This window comes from Pogona vitticeps, chromosome 5 (genome assembly GCF_051106095.1).
Source record: "Pogona vitticeps strain Pit_001003342236 chromosome 5, PviZW2.1, whole genome shotgun sequence".
NCBI lineage: Eukaryota > Metazoa > Chordata > Lepidosauria > Squamata > Agamidae > Pogona > Pogona vitticeps.
Genome location: NC_135787.1, coordinates 110,041,086 through 110,068,093, shown reverse-complemented (window position 1 = coordinate 110,068,093; position 27,008 = coordinate 110,041,086). Strand labels below are relative to the sequence as shown.

At 42.4% G+C, this 27,008-nt stretch overlaps 1 protein-coding gene across 1 annotated transcript in view; it reads right to left on the bottom strand.

Moving 5' to 3' along the window:
* Window positions 1-1,793: 1,793 nt before the first annotated feature.
* Window positions 1,794-27,008, bottom strand: part of CDC123 (cell division cycle 123) — a 43,711-nt gene continuing 18,496 nt past the window's right edge. Inside the window, exons 9-13 of the mRNA XM_078394263.1 lie at window positions 25,342-25,464; window positions 23,190-23,218; window positions 18,156-18,284; window positions 7,799-7,936; window positions 1,794-2,110 (exon numbers count right to left, since the gene is read on the bottom strand). Of these exons, the coding sequence (XP_078250389.1) occupies window positions 2,078-2,110; window positions 7,799-7,936; window positions 18,156-18,284; window positions 23,190-23,218; window positions 25,342-25,464 (452 nt within the window). The 3' untranslated portion in view covers window positions 1,794-2,077. The remainder of the gene's footprint in view (window positions 2,111-7,798; window positions 7,937-18,155; window positions 18,285-23,189; window positions 23,219-25,341; window positions 25,465-27,008) is intronic.

Here is a 27,008-nt window from a genome sequence, read left to right as displayed (position 1 = left end):
CAGCAGGATTTCTGTGTTAACAAATGGGCGTGGTTACTGAAATCTGGTGGTGGCAGGAAAGAGTGCTGTACCATGAGGACATTCAAAAATGGGAAGATTAGCTATTGGGTTGGTAAGATAAGAGTCTAACTTCTTCTAGATCTGATGAACAAATTGGTAGAAAGTTTGCTTACACTACGTCAGCATACTGCCAAGGACACTTACCTAAATTATATGTTCAAAGGGCCACCAGCATTATTAAATACCAAAAGTGTCCTTTCCAGTTTTCAGTAACCACGCCCATTTCCAATTTTCTCCCAGCATCATTTTGGAAGCAAAAAAGCTAGCATTGCTTTGGGAGCCACCTTAACCTGCACTGCCTCAAGGGGCCAGTTAGTAAGGTCTATTACCACATTCTCTGCTCCTTTTTTGTAGCTAGTTCAAGGGAGGTGGACCTCCTGAAGGGAACTAGATTTGGCCTAGGCATGTCCAGGTTCTGATTCCTTAGCAGATGTTACAAGTTTGAAGTCAAACTATAATGATTTCTTTATACAACCTCCACCTCCACTTAAAACAATTGGGGTTAGGGGGGTTTACAAAATGGAGGGAATTATAATGCTATGTAAATGTCATAGACTTACACCTTCCAGATTAATATGGCTGTGCCAAAATATTCAGTATTCATAAACTAAATAGCTATACAGAGGAGAAGTATAGGCCATATAAATTTGCTTCCTCAACCTATCACTCTGATGTCAGACAACTCCCACCATTTCTAGAAAGTATAGCAGGGCAATAAACCCCAATTTCAGAAGACCTCTTGCTACCCCTCTCCCTCCCTTCCCTTTTAATAAACTGCACTACACGTCACCCATATATTTTAAAACTTTTTTCATGAGCATAAAGGCTGAAGGCTAGCTGCTTACACATGGCTTTCCCCCACCCTAACTCAAAGATGATCAAGCATATAATTCTCTTAGTTGATGCAAAATTCCAACCTTATGAATGCAAGATAAGTGACCTTTAATTGAGGTCCCTTTAAATTCTACTTAGGTGTGTAGGTTGGGGGTCTTCCAAATCCAACTTCATTATTAAAATCCAAAAGACATCAGTGGCTTGGGAGTATTTTATGTCTCCTGTTGTATCAGCTGCTCTCCACCTTTTGGATAGAGATTGCCCAATCACTGGAAAAATTATACCATGCCTGCGTTCTATCCAGATCTATTTTTGCTCAGAATCTTTGGCTAGTCCAAAATATGGCAGTAAGAACAGAACCAGCTGGTGGGAACGTATCACACAGGTATTTTGGTATCTTCACTGGTTAACCGTTTTCTGTGGTGCTGGTCCTTCATGGCTTTCGGCCAGGGTACTTAATGGATCCCCTCATTTGAAACAATCCTGCCCATGCAGTAGGATTATCATTGAAAAAATTCCTCAGGGACTCCCATCTTCTGAGGCAAGGCAGATGGTGATCTGGCCGAGTGTGCCAATACATCATGTCTTGGGCCCAAGGAAAATACAGATGACTCCCACTCATGCTAAAGGCTTCCAGTCACAACTGTTGAAGAAACTCCCCTTCACAATAATTGTTTGGCTGCTTCCTGTACCTCCCACGTTCCTTGTCCTTTCATTCCTGTCATCTTTCCCTTTTTCAGAACATCAAAAATGAGCTCAGGCAACAAGGGGATTGTGACAACTCCTCCTTTGGGTTCTCCCCACACACACACACCGTTGAGTACAGAGCCATGGTGACAATAGGTTTGTCTTTAAAGACATAATGTGGTTCGAAAGGAAGCACTACAGCAAAACCAGAAGTCTGTTAGCTGCAGTGAGTTGTCAACACATTGGGGATTACAACAGACAGCAAGCTTTAGCAGTAGGGAAGGGAGACCCAACAATATCAGTAAGGGGCAGCTGTCTCCCCAAGTAGATGTTGGCAAGTCAACTGCAAACATATTTATTCAACTGAATGTCCACACAAAATTTGAATCATTGCAGTTCTGCAAGAATAATATTAACAGTTGATGTTCTCAGAGCTGGTCCAATTAAAATATTATCCATTGAAGCTGTGGCTCTCTCATTGCTATTATCTAGCATGTCACAATTCTTCATCATCTTGCTGATTTCTTTTCTGAGAAGACAACCAAGATATTGTGTTAGTATCTTAAAGACACTTCCCCTCAATGTTATAACCAGGAGCTGTGCATCCAGGCATACCAAGCCACAAAGACAGTGATTGCCCATCACCAGTTTTTTAAATGAACTAAAAATAATAAAGATTGCCTTATCCAATATTAGTTCCTGACCATCACCGACAAAGATAACACACAGGAATAGGCAAAGAATTCTAGGGAAGAAAGCAGCTCTTAGATGGTATTAACACCTGGGATCCTTTTAAGGAGAAATGTGGGATTAAAATAATTCAAGTAAATAAAATTTAAATAAAACACCACTATATTTTTTTAAAAGTCCGAACAAGGAACTCTCCTTTCAAGCAGGGAAATCCACAGAAACAGAATTCCTGAGGTATTATTATGAAGATGGAACAGCTCTCCTTTAATTCAAAGGTTTGCTGTTGATACAACAGATTCTCTTTCAAACTTTCAGAACCAATGAATGCATCATTATGTACATATAGTGGGCCATTTAATAAATATATACTGGCTAGAATCTTATAGTCATGGCGAAAAATATTGGCACTCCTGCAATTCTGTCAGAAAATGCAACCCTTCTCTCAGAAAATTGTTGCAGTTCCAAATGTTTTGGTACTCACATGTTCCTTTCTTTGGTTTGCTTTGGAACAACACAAAAAACGGAGAAGAAAAGTCAAATCAGATACAATCCCACACAGAAACCCAAGAATGCACTGGCCAAAATTATTGGCATTTTTAACTTAATATTTTCCCTTTGGAAAAAAAATAACTGAAATCAATCGCTTCCTGTAACCATGAATGAGTTCCTTACACCTCTCTACTGGAATTTTGGACCACTCTTCTTTTGCAAACTGCTCCAGGGCCTTCAGATTTGAAAGATGCCTTCTCCCAACTGCTGTTTTGAGATCTCTCCACAGGTGTTCTATAGGATTCAGATTTGGACTCATTGCTGGCCATTTCAGAACTCTCCAGCACTTTGTTTGTAACCATTTCTGAGTTCTTTTTGAAGTGTTTTTCGGATCATTGTCCTGCTGGAAGATCCATGACCTCTTGAGATGCAGCTTTCTGGCACTGGCCACTACGTTGTGCCCCAAAATTCTTTGGTAATCATCAGATTTCATGATACTGTTCACATAGTCAAGGCATCCAGTGACAGAAACAACAAAGGTAAAGGTTCCCCTTGACCATCTGTCCAGTCGTGTCTGACTCTAGGTGGCAGTGTTCATCTCCGTTTCCAACCCACAGAGCTAGCGTTTTGTCCGCAGACAATCCTCCGTGGTCATGTGGCCAGCGTGACTAGACACGGAACGCCGTTTATCTTCACACCGAGGTGGTACCTATTTATCTATTCGCCTTTTTGCATGCTTTTGAACCGCTAGGTTGGCAGGGGCTGGGACAAGCGACGGGGGCTCACTCAGTCACGTGGATTCGAGCTTACGACTGCAGATCTTCTGACCTTGCAGCACAGAGGCTTCAGCGGTTTAACCCGCAGCAAAGCAACCCCAAAACATCTTTGAACCTCCACCATGTTTGACTGTAGGGACTGTGTTCTTTTCTTTGCATGCCTCATTTCTTTTTCTGTAAACAGTGCCATGATGTCCCTGACCAAAAAGCTCTACTTTTGTCTCATCTGTTCACAGTACGTTCTCCCAGGAGGATTATGGTTTTGTCACGTAAGCTTTGGCATCCTCCAGTCTTGCTTTTTATGCCTTTGTGTCAGCAGTGGTGTCCTCCTGGGTCTCCTACTATAGCTACTACTCCTGGGTCTCCTACCCTTTTCATTCAGATGGTGATGGATAGTGTGAGCTGACACTGTTGTACCCTGTGTCTGCAGATCAGCTTGAATTTGTTGGGAAGTTAATCGGGGTTCTGTATCCACTTTCAAACAACCCTTTGTTGTAATTTTTCAATAATTTTGCTGTTCTGTCTATGTCCAGGGAGGTTAGCTATAGTACCATGGGCTGTCAAGCCCCTGATATTGCACACAGTGGACACAGGAACGTTAAGATCTCTGGACTTGTAGCCTTGAGATTGTTCATGTTTTTCCACAATTTTTTTCTCTCAAATCCACAGACAACTCTTCACACTTCATTCTTTTCTCCATGCTCAGTGTCACACACAACACAAAGGTTGAGTCAACTTTTCTCCATCTTAACTGGTTGCAGGTATAATTACTATATTGCCCATACCCCTTACTTGCGGCAGCTGTGTCTAAATACAAATTAAAGGAGCATCACATGCTTGAAAAGCAGTTATTTCTTACATGGTGCCAATAATTTTGGCCAGTGCATTTTTTGGTTTCTGTGTGGGATTGTATCAGATTTGACTTTTCTTCTGTTTTTTTTTTTTTGTCTTGTTCCAACGCAAACCAAAGAAAGGAACATGTGAGCACCAAAACATTTGCAACTGCAACCATTTTCTGAGAGAAGGGTGGCATTTTCTGACAGAATTGCAAGGGTGCCAATATTTTTGGCCATGACTGTATCATTGATTTATGCTCATGTTTGGGAGACTCTGTTTGGTCTTGGTAACAAACTGCCACTCACGAATGAGGTTCTGACTACATTCCTAAGTGTACATAAAATCACACTGTTCTGGCTACTATTGATGCTTCCTCCTGTTCCCGCCTCCTGGGGAATTTTTGAACCACTGGCTGTTAGTGGTTCATTAAACCTGATGGCCTGTTCCAGCACTTGCAAAGAATGGCTGAAATCCTGTTTCTTAGTGTAACAAAATTCATTATTTCAGTCCATTCTTAGTTGGCAAATAAAAAGTCTTTTTCATGATACTTGGGATGTGTGCATGCCCCCAAGAATTGTGGTGGAGATTTTTTATTTGCCAGCTCAGAATGGACTGAAAGCTATGATTATTTTTACAATAAGCAACAGGACTTCAGTCTTGTTACTATTTCCATAATGTGACCTTACTGTTGTTGGAAGTGATACGTAAAACTCAGCATACATTTGAGTAGATGCCTGTCTTTGCACAGGGGGGAGAGAGAAAATCTCAGTTTTCCTACACTGTCCTCTACCTGCTCTGACCTTCCTTTGACCTTAGATAGCTATTCTTAGGGTCGATGACATCACTTCCTTCTCCATCACAGGTTTCTCTTGCCCCTCCAAGGAGGAAACATCTTGCATTTGTTCTGTGGATATGAAAAGGGTGGCCATGGTTCCTAATATCTTCAACTAAGTCAGTTGGAACTAAGACTTCTATAACCTTTCCTATCTCAAGTATGTTTCTCTAATAATTCCTTATTTTTTTCAGAAAGACATGTGGATGTAATTCCTTTACCAAAGGAGAAGTGTCCTCAGGCAATTAGCCAACGTTTACGTTGCTCCTGTATTGTTGCACATGGTCTCTCCAACAAACATGACAAAGGTCATGCTACAATCAAGCTCCAGCTCTTACTGAAGTACTCAAACAAGGTCAGGAGGGAACTTTGCGGCTTCTAGGATCATGCCCCATATCCTTTTTGTGCCTGTCTTTGAAACTGGAGGCTTCATGATCTGTAGCTACAACATTTGGGGTGCTTACTCTCATACTTATGTTCCACCACTAAGAGTCTTCTATAGAGTTTGATAGCACTTCCAGGTTTTAGATCAATAATGGGGTTTGATGAGCACACATGTCACATCTTATAATAAGTATGGGAAATGGATGCTCTTTCAGAACATTACTACAAATGGATAATTTTCTTTTCTATTAGTTTAAAGTTCTTTTTCCTGCAGTTGCTGTCAACTGAGTAACAGGAAATACTTGATGAAATGTTGAGAAGATTTCAATCTATGTGATATCAAGGGTTATTTGGTCTTTTCTTTGTGTCTGAGGAGCAATATGATTAAACTTGTCAGAAAAACAAGTAGGCAGCTGATTGATTTTTAAGGAGAAACTGGTGCCTTCTGTGCTATGATCAATGTGCCTGATTTACAGAGAATAAACTGTCAAACACAATGCCCACCTGCCCTATCTAACACTTCTTTTGGAGCAGAAACTGAACAGTAGCGTTTGAAAGCTGAAAGAATGAAAAGCTTGTGAAAGCCTGATGTAATGCAGGAGAAACTTCATTTTCAAATCTTGATTCTCTCCAGAGATTCCATCCAACTTGCAAGGGGCCTCACAGGTCATCTAATAAAGCGATCCCCAATGTTTTTTGGTCTGTGGACTGGCTGGTGAAGGTGGGGCACCCCCCATGGACTGGCTGGTGAAGGTGGGGCACCCCCCCCATGCTCGGGCGCATGCACAAGCGGCAGTGCGGCATGGCACTTGTGTAATTTAGGACCATGGAAGCCAATGTAAAAAGCCCAGTGCAACCCTCGCCTGCCAGAGCCTCCCATGCAGGCAATCCGAGCCAAGCAGCCTTTCTGCTGGCCGTCCCCTTGTCTTGGCCTGCAGCATTCTTCACAAAAGGAGACTTTGTGATGGGCTGCCTCTGGACCCACCGCAGGACGCGGAAAGGGGGCTCTGCCTCTCCCGGCCAGCAGGGAGGCTTGCATAGCCTGCGCGCGTGCTCTCCCACTGAGTACTCCATCTCTTTCCCCCCCCACATCCCTTTCCCCCTCACCACACAGACACACACACACACTCCTCTCGATCCCCCTGAGAGGGGCAACGGTAAGAGGTCTTCTCCACCCACACCCTCCTCCTTGCCAAGCCAGCAGAGCTTACCCACCTATTTCCTCTGGCAGTAGGGCTGGGCCGGGGCCGGGGTGGGGAAAGGAAGCAAAGTGGAGTCGTGCTGCTGGTGATGGTGGTGGGTTTTTGTTTGCTTGTTTGCTTTTGGCGGGAGTCCCACTGCCCCACGGGAGGGGAGGAGAGAATCAGGCTCGTTCTCTTTGTTCCTGTCTGTGCTCCTGCCGCCCGTTCGCCCGCCCCCCGGGTTAGGGCTCCAGCAGTAGCTGGAAGTAGCCCCTTTCCTGCCCATGGTGGCTGGCAAGCCCTGGGAGACCTCCCTGGGGGTCCCCACCACCGCGATCCGCACCTTCGGAGCTCTCAAAGGGCTTCCTCTGATGTCGGGGGGGGAACCCCTCTGAGAGCTCCGAAGGCAAAAAGGCAGGGAGAAAGGGTGGGAAATTTGAATTTCCAGCCCTTTCTCCCTGCCTTTTTGCAGGGAGTCATTTACGAACGGCTCCGTTAGCAAAAAAAAATGGCATTCACTTGCGAACAGAGCCTCAACCTCATTGGTAGGTCGAGGCTTCGTTCGCAAGTCGATGCCAATTTTTGTCAACGGAGCCATTCATAAATCGAAAAGTTCGCATGTAGTGACGTTTGTAAGTCGAGGGTTGACTGTATCTGTGGGGGTGGCATGGCTTGGAACCCATCCCCCACAGATACAGGGGACCTACTGCATTTCGTGCTGTAGAGCAAGGTATAGATGCTATACCTTTTGGAAGCATGTAAGACTGTGTGGCAACAGATGTATTAAAAAAAAGCCATTGCAGGACAGAATCTTTGTATTATATGACATTATAATGATTTTCAAGGCCATGATTACCTGATGAGAATCCCAGTGATTCACATATATAAGTTCAATGTCCACTGGGACTGTCTGAAAACACACACCGCTCTCAACATAATTACTTCAAAATTGCATAGCTTTGGGAATTGTGCACATGACTGCCACAAACATCTGAAGATAAAGCCCTGTATTATAAAATTTTACCTACCAATTTGAGCAAGTCAATTAGTTTGTGAACATCTTCTCCAGTGGAAAGATCTACAAAATCTTTTGGTAGTCTGTAGCTGAGATAGGGACTAGGCTGGACAGTCAGGTTGCTGTTTGTATAACGGAATGATGGACAGTCCTAAATTCAGGGGGAATAAACATGAAATACCAGATTAAAATCACTACTGTATTGATCTGAAATTCTCTGCACGAATCTCACAACATACTGTACTCTGTAACACACTGGAGAAGCTTAATTCAGCTAGTTGTATTTTACCAATAATTTTCTAAATGCACATTGTGTTAGGAAATGCTGCACAGTGTTTTGCAGCAGTCCAATGTTTCAAGACTTCACAGAGCTTTAGTCAACAGCTGAATTTGGAGGAGGGCTATTCTGAGAATGGATGAGTTCAAATTTGCCTGCTGGCGGAGTCTATTCCCAAAGAGCTGCCTCTGCACCCTCCCACTGCCCGTTTAATTGGCAAGGTGGGGGTAATAGGATTGCTCACAGTGCCCCCTGAGCCTCTGGCTGCCTCCCATTTCTGTAACAAGGACTGAGAAATCAGCATTCTCAGTCCTTGAGCTGAAAATGGAACTGACAGTTCAGTTTTATGGTGAAGCAGAACCCATCATTTATAAATGAAGTAACATGAGAAAATGAAATATTGTTAAAGGTATAAGGCAAATGTTCATAAATTAAAGTGAGCTGCAGAGAGAATTCTATTACCCGTCAGAAATTATGTTTCTGCCAGGAGCACAGAATGTTATGAGCACCTTGAAAAAGAAGGATTGTAACTTGGGATGCCAGTTTTACATTAATCTTGTGCCGCACTTTTCCCCCCAGACACCTAGAAGTTCTTGCATCCCCATATGCAGAAGCTCGTGAATAGAGTTTGTAAAGGGTATCTCCCCATCACTCCTACTGTTCAAATGTAGTCATGAGAGAGAACAATCAATTGATTGGTTGACTGGCCCATTTTATTTGGCCTGCCATGACCCTATCAAGTTTTAATCAAAGTATGACAGCAGGTTTGGTTTACTTCATTTACACACAACCTCCCCCAACAGCTTTATTAAAAAGAAAATTTGAGACAAATGCCGTATACTACATAAATGTTTCCATTGGGGTAGTTATGTGTGCAGCAGCAGTACCAAGAGACTTATATCATCTTACTTTAGCATTTTGTATTTGGCCTAAACTTCTGTGGACTATATCAGTGTTCCCCAACCTTGGGCCTCCAGATGTTCTTGGACTACAGCTCCCAGAAGCCTTCACCACCTCTGCTAGCCAGGATTTCTGAGAGTTGAAGTCCAAGAACATCTGGAGGCCCAAGGCTGGGGACCACTGGACTAATGATTGTATCTAGTGCCAGTGGGCTGTTGTTCATGAACTAGAAATGGGCACAAATCATCTGAGAACGGAAGCACACATTACTGCTGTGACTGGTCACACAAAGAGAAGGAGATGAGCAGCACGCACTGGCTGGTGAGTGAGGGAGCCAGGTGAGTGGTGGGGAAAGGGAATGCGCAGCACTTGCATGTGCTGGATTATGGAGAAAGCCAGAGAGTTCCAGAAAAACATCTACTTCTGCTTCATTGACTACGAAAAAGCCTTTGACTGTGTAGACCACAACAAATTATGGCAAGTTCTTAAAGAAATGGGAGTGCCTAACAACCACCACCACCACCACCACCACCACCATCATGATTATGATTTATTTTATTTTATTTATACCCCGCCTATCTGGTCATTACAACCACTCTAGGAAGCTATTATTATTATTATTGGATTTCTACCCCGCCCATCTAGACCAAAGGTCTACTCTAGGTGGCATCCTATCTATCTCCCGAGAAATCTATATGTGGGACAGGAAGCAACAGTTAGAACTGGATATGGAACAACTGATTGGTTCAAAATTGGAAAAGGAGTATGACAAGGTTGTATCTTGTCTCCCTGCTTATTTAACTTATATGCAAAATACATCATGTGAAAGGCCAGACTGGATGAATCCCAAGCCGGAATTAAGATTGCCGGAAGAAATATCAACAACCTGCAATATGCAGATGATACCACTCTGATGGCAGAAAGTGAGGAGGAATTAGCCTCTTAATGAGGGTGAAAGAGGAGAGCACAAAAATGGTCTGAAGCTCAACATTAAAAAAACTAAGATCATGGTCACTGGTCCCATCACCTCCTGGCAAACAGAAGAGGAGAATGGTCAAACAGAATGGTCATCTAAAGATGACCATTAGAGGCATCCCTTTTACCTGTTTTCGTATTCCAGGTCCCAGAATACTCCAGGTATTCCCCAAGCAGAATTCCAGGAGTTTCAGTTGATAAACATACACCTGCAGAGAGCTAACTTCCATTCACCCAGGGCAAGCCCTACCTCTGAGGCTGGATGATCTTCTCAGGTCTGTTGTTATTGTTTTTAAAAGGAATCTGCTGCAATACTTCCTGGTAGTCATAGTTTCCATGCCCATTAGGCACAATAGAGGAGGCCTCATAACCCTTCCTATCCCAAGCATATTTCTCTAAATAGTTTCTTATTTTCTTAGAAAGAAGTCTGCGTGTGCTTCCTTTACAAAAGGGGAAGTGTATTCTGGTAATCAATGTTCAAGGCAATTCTAAAAAATGAGGGCAGCTCAAACAAAAAAAATGTAATTTTTACATTGGACCAGCATGGTCAGTATGAAAGTTGGCACAACTTTAGCAGACAGTCTGGTCTTGCTCTGTGCCGAATTTGGGGAAGTATGGACACAAAATTTTTGAGTTATGATTTTTTAGAAATAAAACTATATTATCTCCCTGCTCAGAAATAAGTAACCCCAAATGACCCCAGATTTAAAATAAATCACATAAACTTAAAAGACCAATCTTGCTTATCTTGAAAGATAATTCTTGGCCCCACCTCCTTTTTTTATTCAAAGAATCCAGGCTGTAGAGGCTGAAATATGGGAGAAACTGTGATTTTGTTACAACACTGAGCATGTGTGGTACAGGCTTGCCAGCAAGAGCTTTGGGAAATGATACACTGTATTGTAGCTAAGAACTGTAAGTCAACTAACCATCACAGCTATTATGGAAATAGTAAAAAAAGAAGGGGGTTGATTAAAGAAAGTGAGAGACTAGAGCAGCAATGGCAAACCTATGGCACACGTGCCACAGCTGGCACACACAGCCATCAAGAAATACTTATCCATCTTACCAGATTTCGGCACTCCCCTCTGCTGATGCAGTGGTCCAGCGGAGGGGTGCAATGGTGGCCATTACCAATCTAGCCCAATGGGGGATTGGAGGATGGGTAAGTATTACTGTTAATACTATCCCTAGACCAAAAAAAAGCATTTAACCCTTGCAGTGCAGGGCAGTTGTTTTTTCTAAACTAAAACCTCATTATTCAAGTTTAATTGCAGTGTTAGCACTTTGAAACAAATAAGTTGGTTTTGTGTTGCAGTTTGGGCACTCGTGCTCAAAAATGTTTGCCAGCACTGGACTAGAGTGTCCTCCAGAAGAGGACATGTATCTGTCATGTATCATCAGGGAATTAACATACAATTTTGTAAGGCATGTTCAATTTCTCCATACCTTAGAAAAGCAGATAACTGAGTTTTGTTCTAGAATGTTTCATAAACATCATCTCAGTATTTTTAAGATCAGTCTCCAGACACAGGCTTTCAAATGATAAATCAGCTCCACATGCGGGGCTATCTGAACTTTTGAGCATGTCAATTAGGACCCAATTAGCTGACACTTAAGCTAACATTTTCATTCATCCAGGCCAAACAACCTATTTCAGATTTCCCCCGGCTTGGTGCCTCTTTGTAAATGGTAGTGAGCACTACATGGTATCCTAGAGACCATCTTCACTGCTGTCATTGGTGTTTTCAACATTTGGGTTGCCCTTTGCTATATGCTATGGTCATATAGGCACAATATTGTGCATCAATATGGGCACATTTCCTGGTGTTTTAAATCATTGATAGAGAAGAACTGAATCATTATCTGAATAATTCAGCTTTAATGGGAAGTTGAGAAAACCATTTCCAGCAAGAGAAAAATTGTTCTGGTGGATATGTGTGTGACAAACCCAGACCTACTGGGATATGCCACACGTTAACTAAGCTGCCACCAACCATTCCCTGTAAGAAGTCACACAGACCAGGGATGGATTTTTAACAAATAAAAGAACAAGGTTTATTAAATAACACACAGGGAAAAATAAAATGATCAGGTGAATAAGATACAGTAACGTGGCTTAGTCTCAATCATACATACACACAGTTTGGTTCACACAGAACACTTAACTTGAAGCACAGACCCTGAACCTATCAGTTCTGGCTAACCATACAGACACCTGAACCTATCAGGTTGGTACTGACTGACACACAGTAGTACCCTGTCTGACACACAGACTCCCACTCAAGCTTCTTCTCTCAGCTCTTCTCCTCCAGCTCTCCACACACGCTCCACATATATATACAGTACAGCCCCTCCTCCTGATGTCCCGCCTTCCACTCCCCATAGGATGGAACTTTCCCTCCAAACCCATGACAGACAGGTAACATCAGTGCTGTATGTAACACCTCCCCTCTTTATAAGTTGTTTTGTAGGGGGAAAGCTAACGTGCTTTTTCCCAAAAAACAACCTGAATCCAAAACATACAAAAACATTTATACATACAATATCATACTTACTTATACTTACATTCTAAGTTAACCATATCAGTTAGGCATTTAAACATTTACCATATACATTACATCAAGTTACCTTTATTCATACAAACCAAGTTCAAAAAACAGGTACATTTAACTTTTTGTCATCAATATATATACATAGTCCATGTTTCTTTCGCCGTCTTCATTCTTCAGGTCTTCTTGACAAGGCGTCAGCAACACAGTTCACTGACCCTCTGACCACCTTCACTTCAAAGTCATAGTCCTGCAGATTTAAAGCCCACCTCATAAGTTTACTATTGTGGGTTTTCATTGTCTTTAACCATTGCAGTGGTGAATGGTCAGTGCACAGAACAAAATGTCTTCCCCAGATGTAAGGCTTGGCCTTCTGGATCGCGTAGACTATTGCCAGGCACTCCTTCTCCACGGTTGCCAAATGTCTCTCACCTTTCTGGAGTTTCCTACTCAGGTAGGACACTGGATGCTGGTCACCATTCTCATCCTCCTGGCAAAGAACTGCTCCTACCCCGCTGTTAGACGCATCGGTGTAGATGATGAACTCCCGGTCGAAGTCTGGAGCACGCAGCACTGGATAGTTGATTAGCGCCTGCTTCAACCTCTGGAACGCCTCCTCACAGTCGCTGGTCCACGGGATGCGGTCATCAGCCTTCTTCCTCGTCAGATCGGTCAGCGGAGCCGCAATCTCGCTAAACCTCGGGATGAACTTTCTGTAGCAGCCCACCAACCCAAGAAATGATTTGACCTTTTTCTTGGTGTTGGGTCTAGGCCAATCACGAACAGCTTCTATTTTGGCCTCTAGGGGTTTTATCACTCCTCCCCCTACCATGTGACCCAAGTATTTTATTTCTGGGCTACCCAGCTGACACTTGCTGGCCTTTACTGTTAGCCCTGCTGCACTTAACCTCTGCAGCACTAACTCCAGGTGTTTCAGGTGATCTTCCCAGGTATTACTGAAGATCCCTATGTCGTCAATGTAGGCCACAGTAAAGTCACTGAGCCCTGCCAAGGTCTGATCCATCAGCCTTTGGAATGTGGCTGGTGCATTTCTGAGACCAAAGCTCAGGACTCGAAACTCATAGAGACCAAAAGGGCTGCAAAAGGCAGTCTTTTCTTGATCCCTGGGATCAATTCTTAATTGCCAATATCCCTTTACCAGGTCCAATGATGAGATGAACCGACAACCCCCTATGGTTTCAATCAGGTTGTCTAGCCTGGGCATTGGGTAGGCATCAGGAGTGGTTACGCGGTTTAATTTCCTGTAATCAACACAAAACCTAATGCTCCCATCAGGCTTGTCCACAAGGACTATCGGAGAGGACCAAGGACTAGAAGAGGGGACGATTATGTTTTCCCTAAGCATCTCGTCCAGCTCCTTCCGCACCTTGTCCCTATAGGGTCCCGTTACTCGGTATGGGGATATTGCCTGCGGGGGTGCATCCCCTGTGTGGATCCGATGCATCACTCCCTTCACTATCCCCGGCTTGTTGGAAAACACCTGTTGATATTTAATGAGCAGCATTTTTAGTTCTTGCTGCTGGTCTTGGGTGAGTGCAGGACTGATCTTTACCTCCTCTGGGTTGTATTTTACTTCCCCTCTACCCTCCCAGAAGGGTAATTCAGCTTCCTCACTCTCAGCTGCTTTTATCGCAAATAAAACCCTCTGTTCCCCTCTGTAGTAGGGTTTTAGGGCATTCACATGAACCACCCTCCTTGCTTGGTTCTCCTCATGCTCTATAAGGTAGTTCAGGTCTGACATCTTGGAAATGACCCTATATGGTCCTGCCCATTTGAGCTGCAGTTTGTTCTCTCTGCAGGGCCTAAGCCAAAGCACTTCCTCCCCTGGGTCAAAGTGCCTCTCTCTAGCTTTGTGGTCATACCATGTTTTCTGTCTGACCTTCTGAGCTTGCAGGTTTTCTGCTGCCAGTTCTAGGTTTCTCTTTAGGTCATTCATCAAGGTGTCTATGTATGTCACAACATCTTGTGGGTCATCCTGGGTGATCTGCTCCCAATTTTGTTTGATCAGATCCAGGGGCCCTTTCACCCTTCTCCCAAATAAAAGTTCAAATGGACTGAACCCGGTACTGGCTTGTGGCACTGATCGATACGCAAACAAAAGGGATTGCAGCTTCTGGTCCCAATTGTTTGGATTCTCTGCCAAGTAAGCCCTAATCATGCGCATTAGAGTCCCATTGAACTTCTCAGTTAACCCATTACTTTCAGGGTGATAGGCAGTGGTTTCCTTGTGTTTAATTCCACAGATTTGCCATAACCGTTTCATGAGCTTCGATGTAAACGATGCGCCCAAATCTGTGATTATTTCTGAGGCAAATCCCATCCTGGACATATACCCCACCAAGACATCTGCCACTGTGTTAGTTTCAATGTTAGTCAAGGGTATGGCTTCAGGGTACCTCGTGGCATGGTCCACAATGGTGAGAATGAACCTGTTCCCCCTCTTTGTGGCCTTGGGCAAGGGTCCCACAATATCCACCCCTATGCATTTGAACGGAGTGTCAATCACAGGCAAAGGGCACAACTTTGCTTTGGTCCTGTCGCGGTTATTCCCCTGCCTTTGACACACATCACATCGTTTACAGAATTCTTTGATCTGCTTCCCTATTTCAGGCCAGTAAAAATTCTGTGTGATTCTCTGCTGTGTTTTGTTCACCCCTAAGTGCGCAGCAAACATGTCAGAGTGCCCCCTTTGTAAGATCATGGGGCGATACTTTTCAGGTACCACTAGCTGACTTCGGATCCCATCTCCCCCTTTTGAGATATCCCTCAGGGTCTCTCTATACAAAATCCCCTTTTTCTCTAGAAATCTCACTGGGGTTTCAGGTGTTAGCTGGGCGTCAGTCACCTGTTCAAAACACTTTTGGAGAGTGGCGTCTGCCTTTTGCTCTTGGCCAAATCGGCTGTCTGTGGTTAAGGTTTCCACCACAGCTTCTGAACTCCCCTCTGCTTCCGTCTCTGGCTCATCATTACCCCCCTGAACTGTCCCCGTGGTGGCTTGTGAACGTGTAATCACTAGCACCCGTTTCACATGTTCAGCCAGGTCATTTCCCACGAGCACGGCTGCTGGCAGAGTTGATGAAATTGCTAGCCGCCAAACTCCCCTCCAGCCTTGAAAGTTCACAGGTACCTCCGCTACTGGCAGTGAGATCACCTGCCCCTCAATCCCTGCCACCTTCATGCTCTCATTTGGGATTATATATTCCCTAGGAATAATATCTGGATGGCACAGGGTCACCTGGGAACAAGTGTCCCGCAGCCCCCGATACTGATGGTCAAGTATTCCTACGTCCACCCCTGCTGTTTCAAACAACTGAGAATCTGTTCTCACGAGCAAGCATCGCTTGACCTCCACAAGAGGACCATTTTCCTCAGCCTGATCAGCAGATGTACTTGTTCCAGATTGAGTAGCCATGGCAACAGGCTCCCTCAGTGACAATGAGCCTTGCTCTTTCTGGACACAGAACACAGCTTTTGGCTTGGTTCCACTCGAATCCTGAGGCATAATTCCTTTTAGCTGCTTTAATTTCTCACACTCTGAGATTAGATGGCCCTTTCCCTGACAGAAATAACATTTTCTGCTATATTTTGAGTCTTTCTCATCCTGTTTTGGTTTTCCCTCCAAAATCTGAGGTCTTGGTTTCATGTCTGAGGGCTTCCCTTCACCATGGGCCCCTCCCCCTTGCTGGCTTTTCCCTGGTCCCTGAGAGTACTTGCTGTAGGTTTCTTTAGGTTTCCCCATCGCTTTCCCCTCACCCAAGGGCTTTCTTATTTGGGAAATAAAATCTGCGATCTCGGCTGCTTCTGCCACAGATTTCGGTTTCCTTTCCCTCACCTGGAATTTCAGTTCCCCATGCAGGACTGAATAGAACTGTTCCAGCGCTATCAAGTCTTTGAGCTGCTGAAAGGTCTCTGTCCCCTCCTGAGATAGCCATTTCTCTAGCAGCCTCACCAATTGGGCCCCCACTTGGGTAAAAGTCTGCTCTGGTTTCTTGGTGATTGACCTGAATCTTTGCCTCAGCTGTTCCGCATTTATCCCATGTCTAGCAAACACCAGTTTTTTAAACTCTGCAAAATCTTTCATCAGTTCCTGTGGCATCTCTGAATAAACTTCAGCAAGGCTGCCACTGATTAAAGATCGCATGATGGTCATCTTCTCAGTTTCCCTTACTGAGAAGTCCACAAACGCTCTTTCCACTAAGGAAAAGAACACCTCAGGACAATCTCCCTTGTGGTACACAGGGAATTTCTTCAGGTCAGCTTTAGACAATTGGCCTCCCTCAGAATCCCTATTGTTATTATTGTTCTGATTCATCAGTTCCAATCTTCTTAACTCAAACGCCATTTTCTCTCTCTGCAATTCCAATTCAAATTGCCTTTGTTTCTCTCTTTCCCTTTCCTCCATTTCCCTCACCCTCAGTTCATGCTGTTGGGCTAGGAGTATCTTTCTGAGTTCTGGGTTCTGCTCTCCTGTGCTGTCACCCTGCACTGAGCCAAATTCATCCTCAGAACCTTGGTCAACCTGGGGGTCTTTCACTTCACCCATTTCTGCCATTTGGCTTCGAGTCAAGGGCATAATCCCCCCCCCCAGAACAGGCTGCTTTCAAAAGTCAAGCCTCAAAATAAAGCGACCACTTTTTTTTTTCTTTTGCCTCAGAACCAGCTTTCTCTATAGATTGCTGCTGTCCTTCAGCACTAACTTGCAACAGTTGCGAGTTAGAGTCTACCCCCCTCTGCTGGGCCTCGCAGCAGGCAGGCTAAATCACTTCTACTTTACAATTTTGCCTCAGCTTTTTTCCCGCCAAAACAGGCTGCCTCAGAGCTCCCTAATCTAGCCCCCAATCTGAGGTTACACGTTCTTCTACTAGTGCACCTCCCCGTGAGGCACACCTAGAAGATTACCTACGCGCTCTCAGATTGTCCCTGACTAGACCCCCCTTGCTCTGGGCACACTTGCCAAGGCTTTGCTGGACTGCTGGACAACTGGACCAGTCGTATCCCACACGCTGGACACCAATCAATGTGACAAACCCAGACCTACTGGGATATGCCACACGTTAACTAAGCTGCCACCAACCATTCCCTGTAAGAAGTCACACAGACCAGGGATGGATTTTTAACAAATAAAAGAACAAGGTTTATTAAATAACACACAGGGAAAAATAAAATGATCAGGTGAATAAGATACAGTAACGTGGCTTAGTCTCAATCATACATACACACAGTTTGGTTCACACAGAACACTTAACTTGAAGCACAGACCCTGAACCTATCAGTTCTGGCTAACCATACAGACACCTGAACCTATCAGGTTGGTACTGACTGACACACAGTAGTACCCTGTCTGACACACAGACTCCCACTCAAGCTTCTTCTCTCAGCTCTTCTCCTCCAGCTCTCCACACACGCTCCACATATATATACAGTACAGCCCCTCCTCCTGATGTCCCGCCTTCCACTCCCCATAGGATGGAACTTTCCCTCCAAACCCATGACAGACAGGTAACATCAGTGCTGTATGTAACAATGTGATGCATGGAAAATGAATTCTGATGTTCAGGCATGAAAAAGACTACAGGAATCAAGAAAACCTGCTTAATGTGGCACTTTTTAAAAAAAAAAAAAATTAACATTGATTTGATTCTTACCTGTTCCATGGCTGCACCTTCACTCTGGTCATCTTTTAAAATGTTCCCAGACCTCAGTTCCTCCCAGGTAAAGAGTAGAGAATCTGTTACTTCACCAAATGGATTAAAATCGATCAACCACACTCTGCCCTGCAGGAATTAAAATAGTAGAGGTAATGCATAAGTCTGTTCATAGGGGACAACATAAAAATACATTCCGGAATATAATGAAAATTCAAGATAGCACTGATTTGCATGCTCATTTAAGTATAACTATATTTTATTGGCCAAAGTCCTGTTTTATGTGCAGTAGTTGCACTTACACCATGGCAGAAATGCTTTCCCTGAAGCACTTCTGCTAATGTATTGTGCAATCAGTCATGCTGGGATACTGTACAATATTTTTTTTCAAATCTTAATAGTGAGCACACCTTGCTCAGCAGAGATCTTGTCATTCATCAACATTAATTAGGAGGAATACACAGAGTTCCATATGTTTCCAAGATTTCAAAATTGCACTTTTATGACCTTTTTTTAACCTAATATAAATTTGTATGGTGCCAAGGATTACAGTCAGCATTTATTATTAACAGCATCTAGGAAATGTTTTTTTTTTTCAAATCAAGTAATCTGTTTCTTTTTGGATGATTGTGACCAAGAGTACGTGGTGGGGAGGAAAGTTAGCTACTCCCTCTCCTTGATCTGGTAAAGCAACGGCACAAGGGCTGTCTTAACTGCAGTCTGCAGACACTTTGGCCAGAGAATATCCTCTTTCCCCATACCTGCTTTAATTACAGTTGAGGGTAAACTTAGTATTTTTTAGAGACTAGTAACATCTGATACTAAGCAGGTTCTCCATCATCAGACTTCCTAATCATTTCAAACATTAATTTAAGTATGTGGCTTTGTCATTCTCCCCCATGGGATTAAGAGGGAAATTCATGTTCAGGATAAGTGTATAATCCTGTTATTTTCTCCTAAGCTCTTAACAATGGTTTTAAAAATTCTGATGCTCCAGAGAACCTTCTCTTAAGTGGGTCCTGTTGCATGTCTTCAGCTGCAACTCCCACCAGCCCTGGCAAATGGCCATGATGGAAGCTGGAATCTAAGCTCTTTTGAGAGACTCATGCTGGGGAAGATCCTATATGAAACTTCAAATTGGTGAATGCAGAAACAGTCAGCAGCAAAATGTCACAGCAAATCTTTCAGGCTCATGCAAAACACATACTCAAACATTATTTTCTACCATAATAACTTTTTAAAAAATATATATTGTCAGAATATAGAAATTTTGTAGGCCTGAACATGTATAAGTGTTTCATTAACGAGCTGCCATTGTGCACAGATGTGAGAATGCTGAATCACTCTGGAGATGACGCAATGTCTTGAAACCAGAAGAAGACCAGGTGCAAAGGATGAAGTCATCTGTCTTCTGATTGGACTAAAAATGCCATGTACATGTATATAAGTGGACTGTATCTTTGTGTCTTTCTCTTCCTCCTCTACCACTTGCTGCCATGCATTATGCCCGATTGTATAAAGAGTTCCTGCCATGCTGTTGAGATGCCTGCCTGTTAATATCTGTAAATACTTGTAAATACAACCGTCTTGCAGCAAAGAAGAACTTGTAAGTGTCTTCAATAATTCTGCGTATTTCTACTGTTGCCAAAATCCGTGACATATATATACTTTGTAATGAAACTAGTTCCTCAGTACATTGGTAACAGGACCATTTGGGTGGTACGCGTCTCTGAAAACCCACAGGTGTTCAAGATGATCTCCTTGACACAGGTAATTATTCCAGGCTGAACCATAGAAGGCAATATAGCTTAACAATCACCCTATATTTGATTTTTTAAAGATTGATTGATTGATTGATTGATTGATTGATTGCCTGCCTGCCTTTGCTTTACCACTGTCCTGGGCTACACTGTATTCCTTATCTAAAAAACACTTTATAACATTTATCTTTCACTCCCAATGCAGCTGTTTCCTGAAGAAAGATTAATATTCTAGAGAACAGAACTCTTTATGATTGAACAATATGAAAGGACACCTTCTGTGGCCTTTCTCTCGCTATCTAAAATATAACACCTAAGGGCTGTCTATCTTCTCCAAGTACAGAGGAGAAACAGAACCTGCAGGGTTTTCTCTGTGGTGATGGAAAAGCAGAGCTTCCAGTAGGTATAGCTCAAAGGGATCTCTTAACTTCAGATATAATCCTTCCACCAAATGCAATATATTATCTGGCCTTGCTGGAAAATTAGATAACACAACCCCTTGGCCAGTAAGATGAAAGAATAACATTTTCAGCAAGATGTGGTAGGGAAGGCTGTCAACATCCTACAGATAAGAACAGTCAAACTAAACTAAGTTGCTTGGGAGTTTACAAAGATGTGAGTAGATCAGCCTTGTAAATAACAGGGGAAAAATAGAAAAACTGAATAGCCTGTAGATGTTTTTTTAATTAGTGATCCCTCCCTGCAGTCTGACACACAGATTGCTAACTTCCGTGGAGAGTATTAGAAACTTTTGCTAGAAGAGAGGTAGGTTATACTGCCCATCCACCAAAAACCCACTGCATTTATATTTTAGCAATATTCAAGTCTGATTTCAATACGGCTACTCCCAAGATCTGCTTGCAATGGAGCTGACCTACTGGAAACTAAACAGTGTCCTTTACAACCAGGATCTTGATTATTAGTAACACTGAAGTTTTGGCTTAGAAATTGTTTCTTTACGTTGTCCTCTGATTGCAACTACACAGTATGTAGACAAATTTCTATCCACAGCAATGGGAGTTCAAAGGCAAATAAATGGTGCTGGGATTAAAGGTGTGTGTGGGGGGGCATTGTAGATTCACATGTTTATATCTGTATACTACAGTTCTTTGTTCACCATAGTGACAATTCTTTGTTCACCGTAGTGACTGGTCTGGTCTGATCTGGACATTAAGGTTTTTAAGAATTATAAAAAAGAAAATTGAAAAGCATGAATAGAGCTACAGCAGGATTGGCCTCGGTGAGTCACTGAAAAAGTGTGGGGTGCTTTAGCAATCAGTGTGGACCTTTGACAGCAATGCTGCTTAAATTTCAAGTCCTCATCAATCAGATAGACTGCTCCTATTCTTGAGGAATGAATCAGCTGAGAAAGTGATACACACATCCTTGCAGTCTAAGGAATGCCACTCTGTCTAGGATCTTGCCCTCTCCAAATCCAGGTTTGCAACTATCACCTTGAAAGTGTCCCTAAATATCCAGTCTTCAAAGCCACCTGGCATACTTTAAAGCTATGCAAAAAAAAATAAAACTACTGCTGTAAATTTCAGGTGCAAATTGCTGCAGAAAGTCAGCACAGGCATTTCCTGTCACATGCTGAATGACACAACTGATGTGTGACAACAAATGACTTCTGAACTTTTAATCAACAACTGAGACTTGTGACTTACGCCAACATGCATAACTAATAGGATTCTGGGCAATGTATGATTGTACATCCCCCCTTCCCTGTCTCTATCCTCAAATAAGGCAACAAACACATTTCAATAAGATATCTCTGAAAGGGTGGAAGCAGATATTATCTTTAGATCTGGAAGACAACTACAGTAATTAATTTCCCAGGTGCCTACGGCAGAGTAGTTCTATTACATGCTCTGCAATTTTTTTGTTCATGTTTAAAGAATTATATTTTGGGGAGTAATAGCATTACCTCTTCTAAAGCAAAAGGGTTGCAATTAAAACCAGCTTTAAGATTAAGCTCAGGAATTTTACAGTAAACCCTGCCAGGTAGTTGCTATTTTAAAGCTTTATCAATGTTGTAATAGCAAGCAACCAAGGAAACAACATATTAATAGCAGAATGGCTGCACAAAGCCAAATATAACTTAACTGATTTCAGAAATTCATTACTTATTTAATCATCAATACTTAATCAAGTTTAAAAAAATTGTCACTTTGAGTAAAATGTTACCAGAGCTCAAATTAAACAAAGCAGTACGCTGTATGAAACACTAATAAATAAACTAGTAGATTTAGCTGGTTCAAATAGCGCAACAAAAATCCACACTATCAAGCTCAGGTCCTATATCTGGTTTGATAAGGAGTGTATTGATGCAAAAAAAAAACCTGGTAACAAAGCAAAACTTGAATAGAAAAGAAGGAAAGGCTTGATATGGCAAGCTATAACTAACAATTTGGCAGAATAACTTAAGCATAAATAAGGATGCAGCTATTATTGCAGAATAAATTCAAATGGGCTTAAATAAAGAATTTAGATATGTTATGTAATAATGGCTGAAAACCAGTAGAAACCTGCAACTAAGAAATCAGTGAGGATTTGGTAAGTCCTCTGTAAGTTCCCTTGATTCAATGGGCCTACTCTAGTTGCAACTTACTATTACCACTGAATTTTAGCCATTCAGTGGTAATAGAAGGCATAAACCACTGACTCTACTAGCATCAACTGCAGTCACTGACACTAGACAGCAGTTTTGATTATAGAACCTCAGTTTCTACTCCTTTCTAGGCTTTAACTAAAGCAATTTGACATAATCTATATGTGTGACATTTGTATTTATTTGCACTGTCTTCACACTAAACAACTCCCAATAAATTTCATTACAAGGCAGGCAGGCATCCAAAGTACAGTAGTAGTTTTATTTCCCCAAGGGCATTTAACAACTTGTCCAGCTTAACACAGCACATGGCAAATCTCTTTTGAAACAGAGAAGTGTGGAAATCTGTTCCTGAAATGCTGTTCAGAGTGAGGGAGGGAATCCTTTTGGCACTCACACACCTCTGGATCTCAGCTGCACTAGTCACGCTTGCTAGAAATAAATTTCAAAGAAAGTCAAAGACTGGCAGCACCCTGAGTTGCATTATGCTTGAGTACAATGTTGGTTCACTTTTTTTATATTAGAGTACCGAAGTAGGCCACATGATACCTTTGTCTTGGGAAGGAAAAGACCACAGAATAAAGTTATCTCTAATTACGTAGGAAGCAACAGAATTTGTATACAGAGAAAATGAGACGTTGCCCAACCAAAACGTTCACTTACCCAGCTGTCCCTATAGACATCAAACACAACTGGAAAGAATAAAAATAGGGTTGGGGGGAAAAGGAGAAGTTAGGTTAATATAGTTATTCTGCTAGCAGAAAGCAAAAAAGGGGGCAAATAGAACAATTTCACACCTTACATTCTGAGGCTTTTGGAAAATTCACGGTGTATTTTTCCCCTTATGCTAGGGAAGAGTGAAGGAGGCCAGGGGAAAGCTGCACCTAAAGATGTCAGCTATTTCCACTTCGTCCCTCAGCAGTTGGTACTTGCGTTAGAAGACGACAGAGGTTGTGTGTAGCCCCATCAGTCCATGGGGAACAGCCCTGTCACCTGAGCACTCGTGCCTTTCTGAAACCATGGAAACACCGGCCTTCATCACACTGCACCTCTTCATTATAAATTAACTGTGTGGCTACATTATGAATACACTGAACAACTGTTGTGCCCCATTCTCAAAAATATATGGATGAGAAGACAAACGTTTACAGAATATAACAACTACAATAATCTTGGGTCTTCTCTACTGGGGAAAACTAAATCTTACTGGACTGTATCATCATCTTTCTGTCTGACAGAGCACCCAACTTAGTGAAACACTATTCAGGGCAGTTTGCGTAATTAAGCAGAGCATACACCCAGTTAAAATAACAAAATACATACCACAAACTAAACAGAAACAGCAACGTAAGAATGACACCTGATGATTTAAAATTAAACCCAATTACATGAAACATAACATAATAAACAACATGTGCTTTGATGTAATAAAAAATAATCAATGAGCATCATTACAAATAGTAACTGTTCCTGGTTCAGCGGTTCCTCTAGCCGCCTAGAGTGGTCTTAACCAACCAGATAGGTGGGATATAAACAAAATAAATAAAAAATAAATAAAATAAATTTGCCCTTTGCATGAACAGGTGTTGTCCAGTTCTGCCTCCTCTGACAGGCACCCGTTCAGAGGCAGTGCCCTGGCTTCCCTGCCCCATCTCCTCTAGATGCTGCTTCTGAGTGGGCATCAACTGGAGGAGGCAGAGCTGGGAAGCGCTGAACACCTTTTTGTCCAAAGGATGAACCGTCATGAACTGCATACCCATCTCTAGCTTACAAATATAAAGCACAGGTCTCAAAATTAGCCTAGGAGGTTGCCAAAAGCCTCCTTAAACAACTCTGTCTTTAATAATCTTCTAAAGATCTATAAGGAGTGGGGCCGTAAAATAAGGGTAGAGAGATCATGGCCCAGGGCTGCTTGCTGGCTTTCAAGATTGGTCTGGCAGCCCCTAGCCGCCAGTAGAATCCACCCTCACAAGAAGAGGCTTTTTCTAGCAAAAAAAAAAAAAAAATTCCATTGCTTGTCTTGGAACAGTGATTAACCTTTTACACAGGTCACAGGACACCATTAAAGAGTTTAACACAGGAAAATACCAGTTCAGATGCAATTTTTATTTGACTGGTCATCATAGCTTTACTGATATCTGTCAGCTGTGCCAGAATGATAGTTTGTTTGGCACCAGAAGATAAACATTAATATTTCTGTCTATAGAAACCCTCCCTCCATTATCTTCTAATTGAAAAAAATCAATTACAAATTAGCTGATTAAAGGTCAATTATTTATTCTACGAAAGAGTGCCAACTGCTTAATCTTAGAGTATATGTTACAAAATCGTACACACCAATGCTAATAGACATCTGAAGGTTGTATGCTGTTTTTTTCCCCACTCTCTGCTCTTGGGGACTAACACTCCCACTTTACCCAAATGTAATGAATAAAATAACGTTAGAGTGTGAATCACAATCTGACAAACTACATGGGCACTTAGGGCAAAACCACAGGAAAAAGGTGCTGGAAAAATCTAGGAAAACTACTAATCCAGCCAAAGGAGCAAGCCAATTTTAACTAAAAAGCAACTTGCCTCTTTAAACCATGTGAGTGATTACAGCTGAAATTTTAGCAGTCTCTCTCTCTATACATTGTTCTCCCGCTTTTCCTAACTCCAATACATCCTTCTAGTTCTACTAGACTGCAGTCCCAATAATTTTTATGAGAAAACAACCAGCTTTATGAACAAATAAGTCTGCATTTCCGTAAGCAGACTCTATTATGAAGAGAAACTGTAACTTAAAAAAAAAAACCCTTCCTGATTTACTTACAGTCTTCATCAAAGAACTTATACTGTATGTGTTTCTTGAAAAACTCCTGGATACATCTGCAAATCTCTTCTTTTTGTTTAAAGATATGCTCATAATACTGAGTGTAGTCTCGCTGGGAAATACCTGTCAGAAAAATTATATCAGTCACCAGAACTAGTGTAACATTTAAATGGAACGCCAGGTTGTTGCAGGAATAGGAATTATGCATGCTGTTTCTTGAACAAATTTATAAAAATGAGAGTTCTCACTACTGTATTTAGCCATTCTCTTTACTTGTGTTTACAAAAGCCTTTGATCATCTTTGCAACAACAGATACCAAGGGATGTAAAATGGCCAAGCTGATCTAGTTTTTAAATAATTCATCTCCTTTACAAAACATTTAAAATGTGGTGTTTGGGACTACGGCTGAGATAATATGCCTTTGTGCTAATTACCTCAGGGCTACTTGAAATCTGGCATGACTTAAAAAATACTTCAGAAGGAGAGTAAAATATTTCACCAAGACAGTTATCCAGAAGTAGAAGCTGCTTCTCCCTTTTCTCCATCACGCTAGTCATAAGAGTGGTCAGTGAAGTTGTGAAATTAAATACAGAAAATCTGAGCAGGGTAACTTCCACACAGAGAGTCTTACAAAAGCTTGTCCAACAAAGAGCCACATGCAAACATGTTTACCTATTTCTCAGTGTTACAAATAAAGATTTCTTTGCACCCTGTTCTTCTCCCAAGGATGTCATAGTGGTATAGTCGAGCAGGAGATTGCTGAGATTGGTTAAGAGATAGCAATATGTCAAGGGGCATATTCGAACTCAGCATATGCACCAGAGTCAGTCTACTAAAATGTTCTGAGGTGGGATCAGAGAAACATTCCAGACAATCTAGCTAGTTTTCCCTTCACTCTGTAACAGCAAAGGTGAAAATCTATATAGAAGACATGAATCAGATTTTTAATTGCTTTTCTGTATGCTGAACCCAAAGAGCCATGCAAACTGAACCTGAAATTTAAAAAAAGCTGTAAAAATGTAGGTAAGAGTTCAGAATTATAAAACTCACCAACATCCCCTGACTACACCTGTTATTGGGATAGCAAAGCATCATTAACTTTTTGCTTTGTCACCTTTCATTGTAAACCACTTGAAGGATAATGTATATGGAACGATGATATACAAATAAAGTGCCTATGAACTAAACAAGGATAGAAAAAAGAAAATGACTAATGGCTAGGTCACAGTGGCTGAAATCCTGCTGCTTAATGTAGTGACTTGTGCTAGAGTAGGCCCATTGAATCAGTGAGTCAACACTTTGTAAGGTCCATTGATTCTAATGATCCAACTCTAGTTCCACCTTGCTTGAGCACAATGATTTACTAGGCCAGGGGTCTCAAACATGCGGCCCGGGGGCCATTTGCGGCCCCCGCCTTGCCTGCCCCCGAAAGCACCCACGCGTCCTCTGCTGTCAAGAGTCAAAAAAAAAAAGCCTAGCCTCACTCGCTGGCTCTCCCCCAAGACAGCGCCTCTTGCACCCTCCATCCGGTACTGCAGCCTGCCAGCCAGCTCGCATGTCTGCCGGCTGGCAGGCTGCAGTTCCAGATGGAGGATGCAAGAGGCGCTGTCTTTGGGGAGAGCCAGTGAGCGAGGCGCGCTGCTGGCCCTTTTCCCCGAGTGCCTGA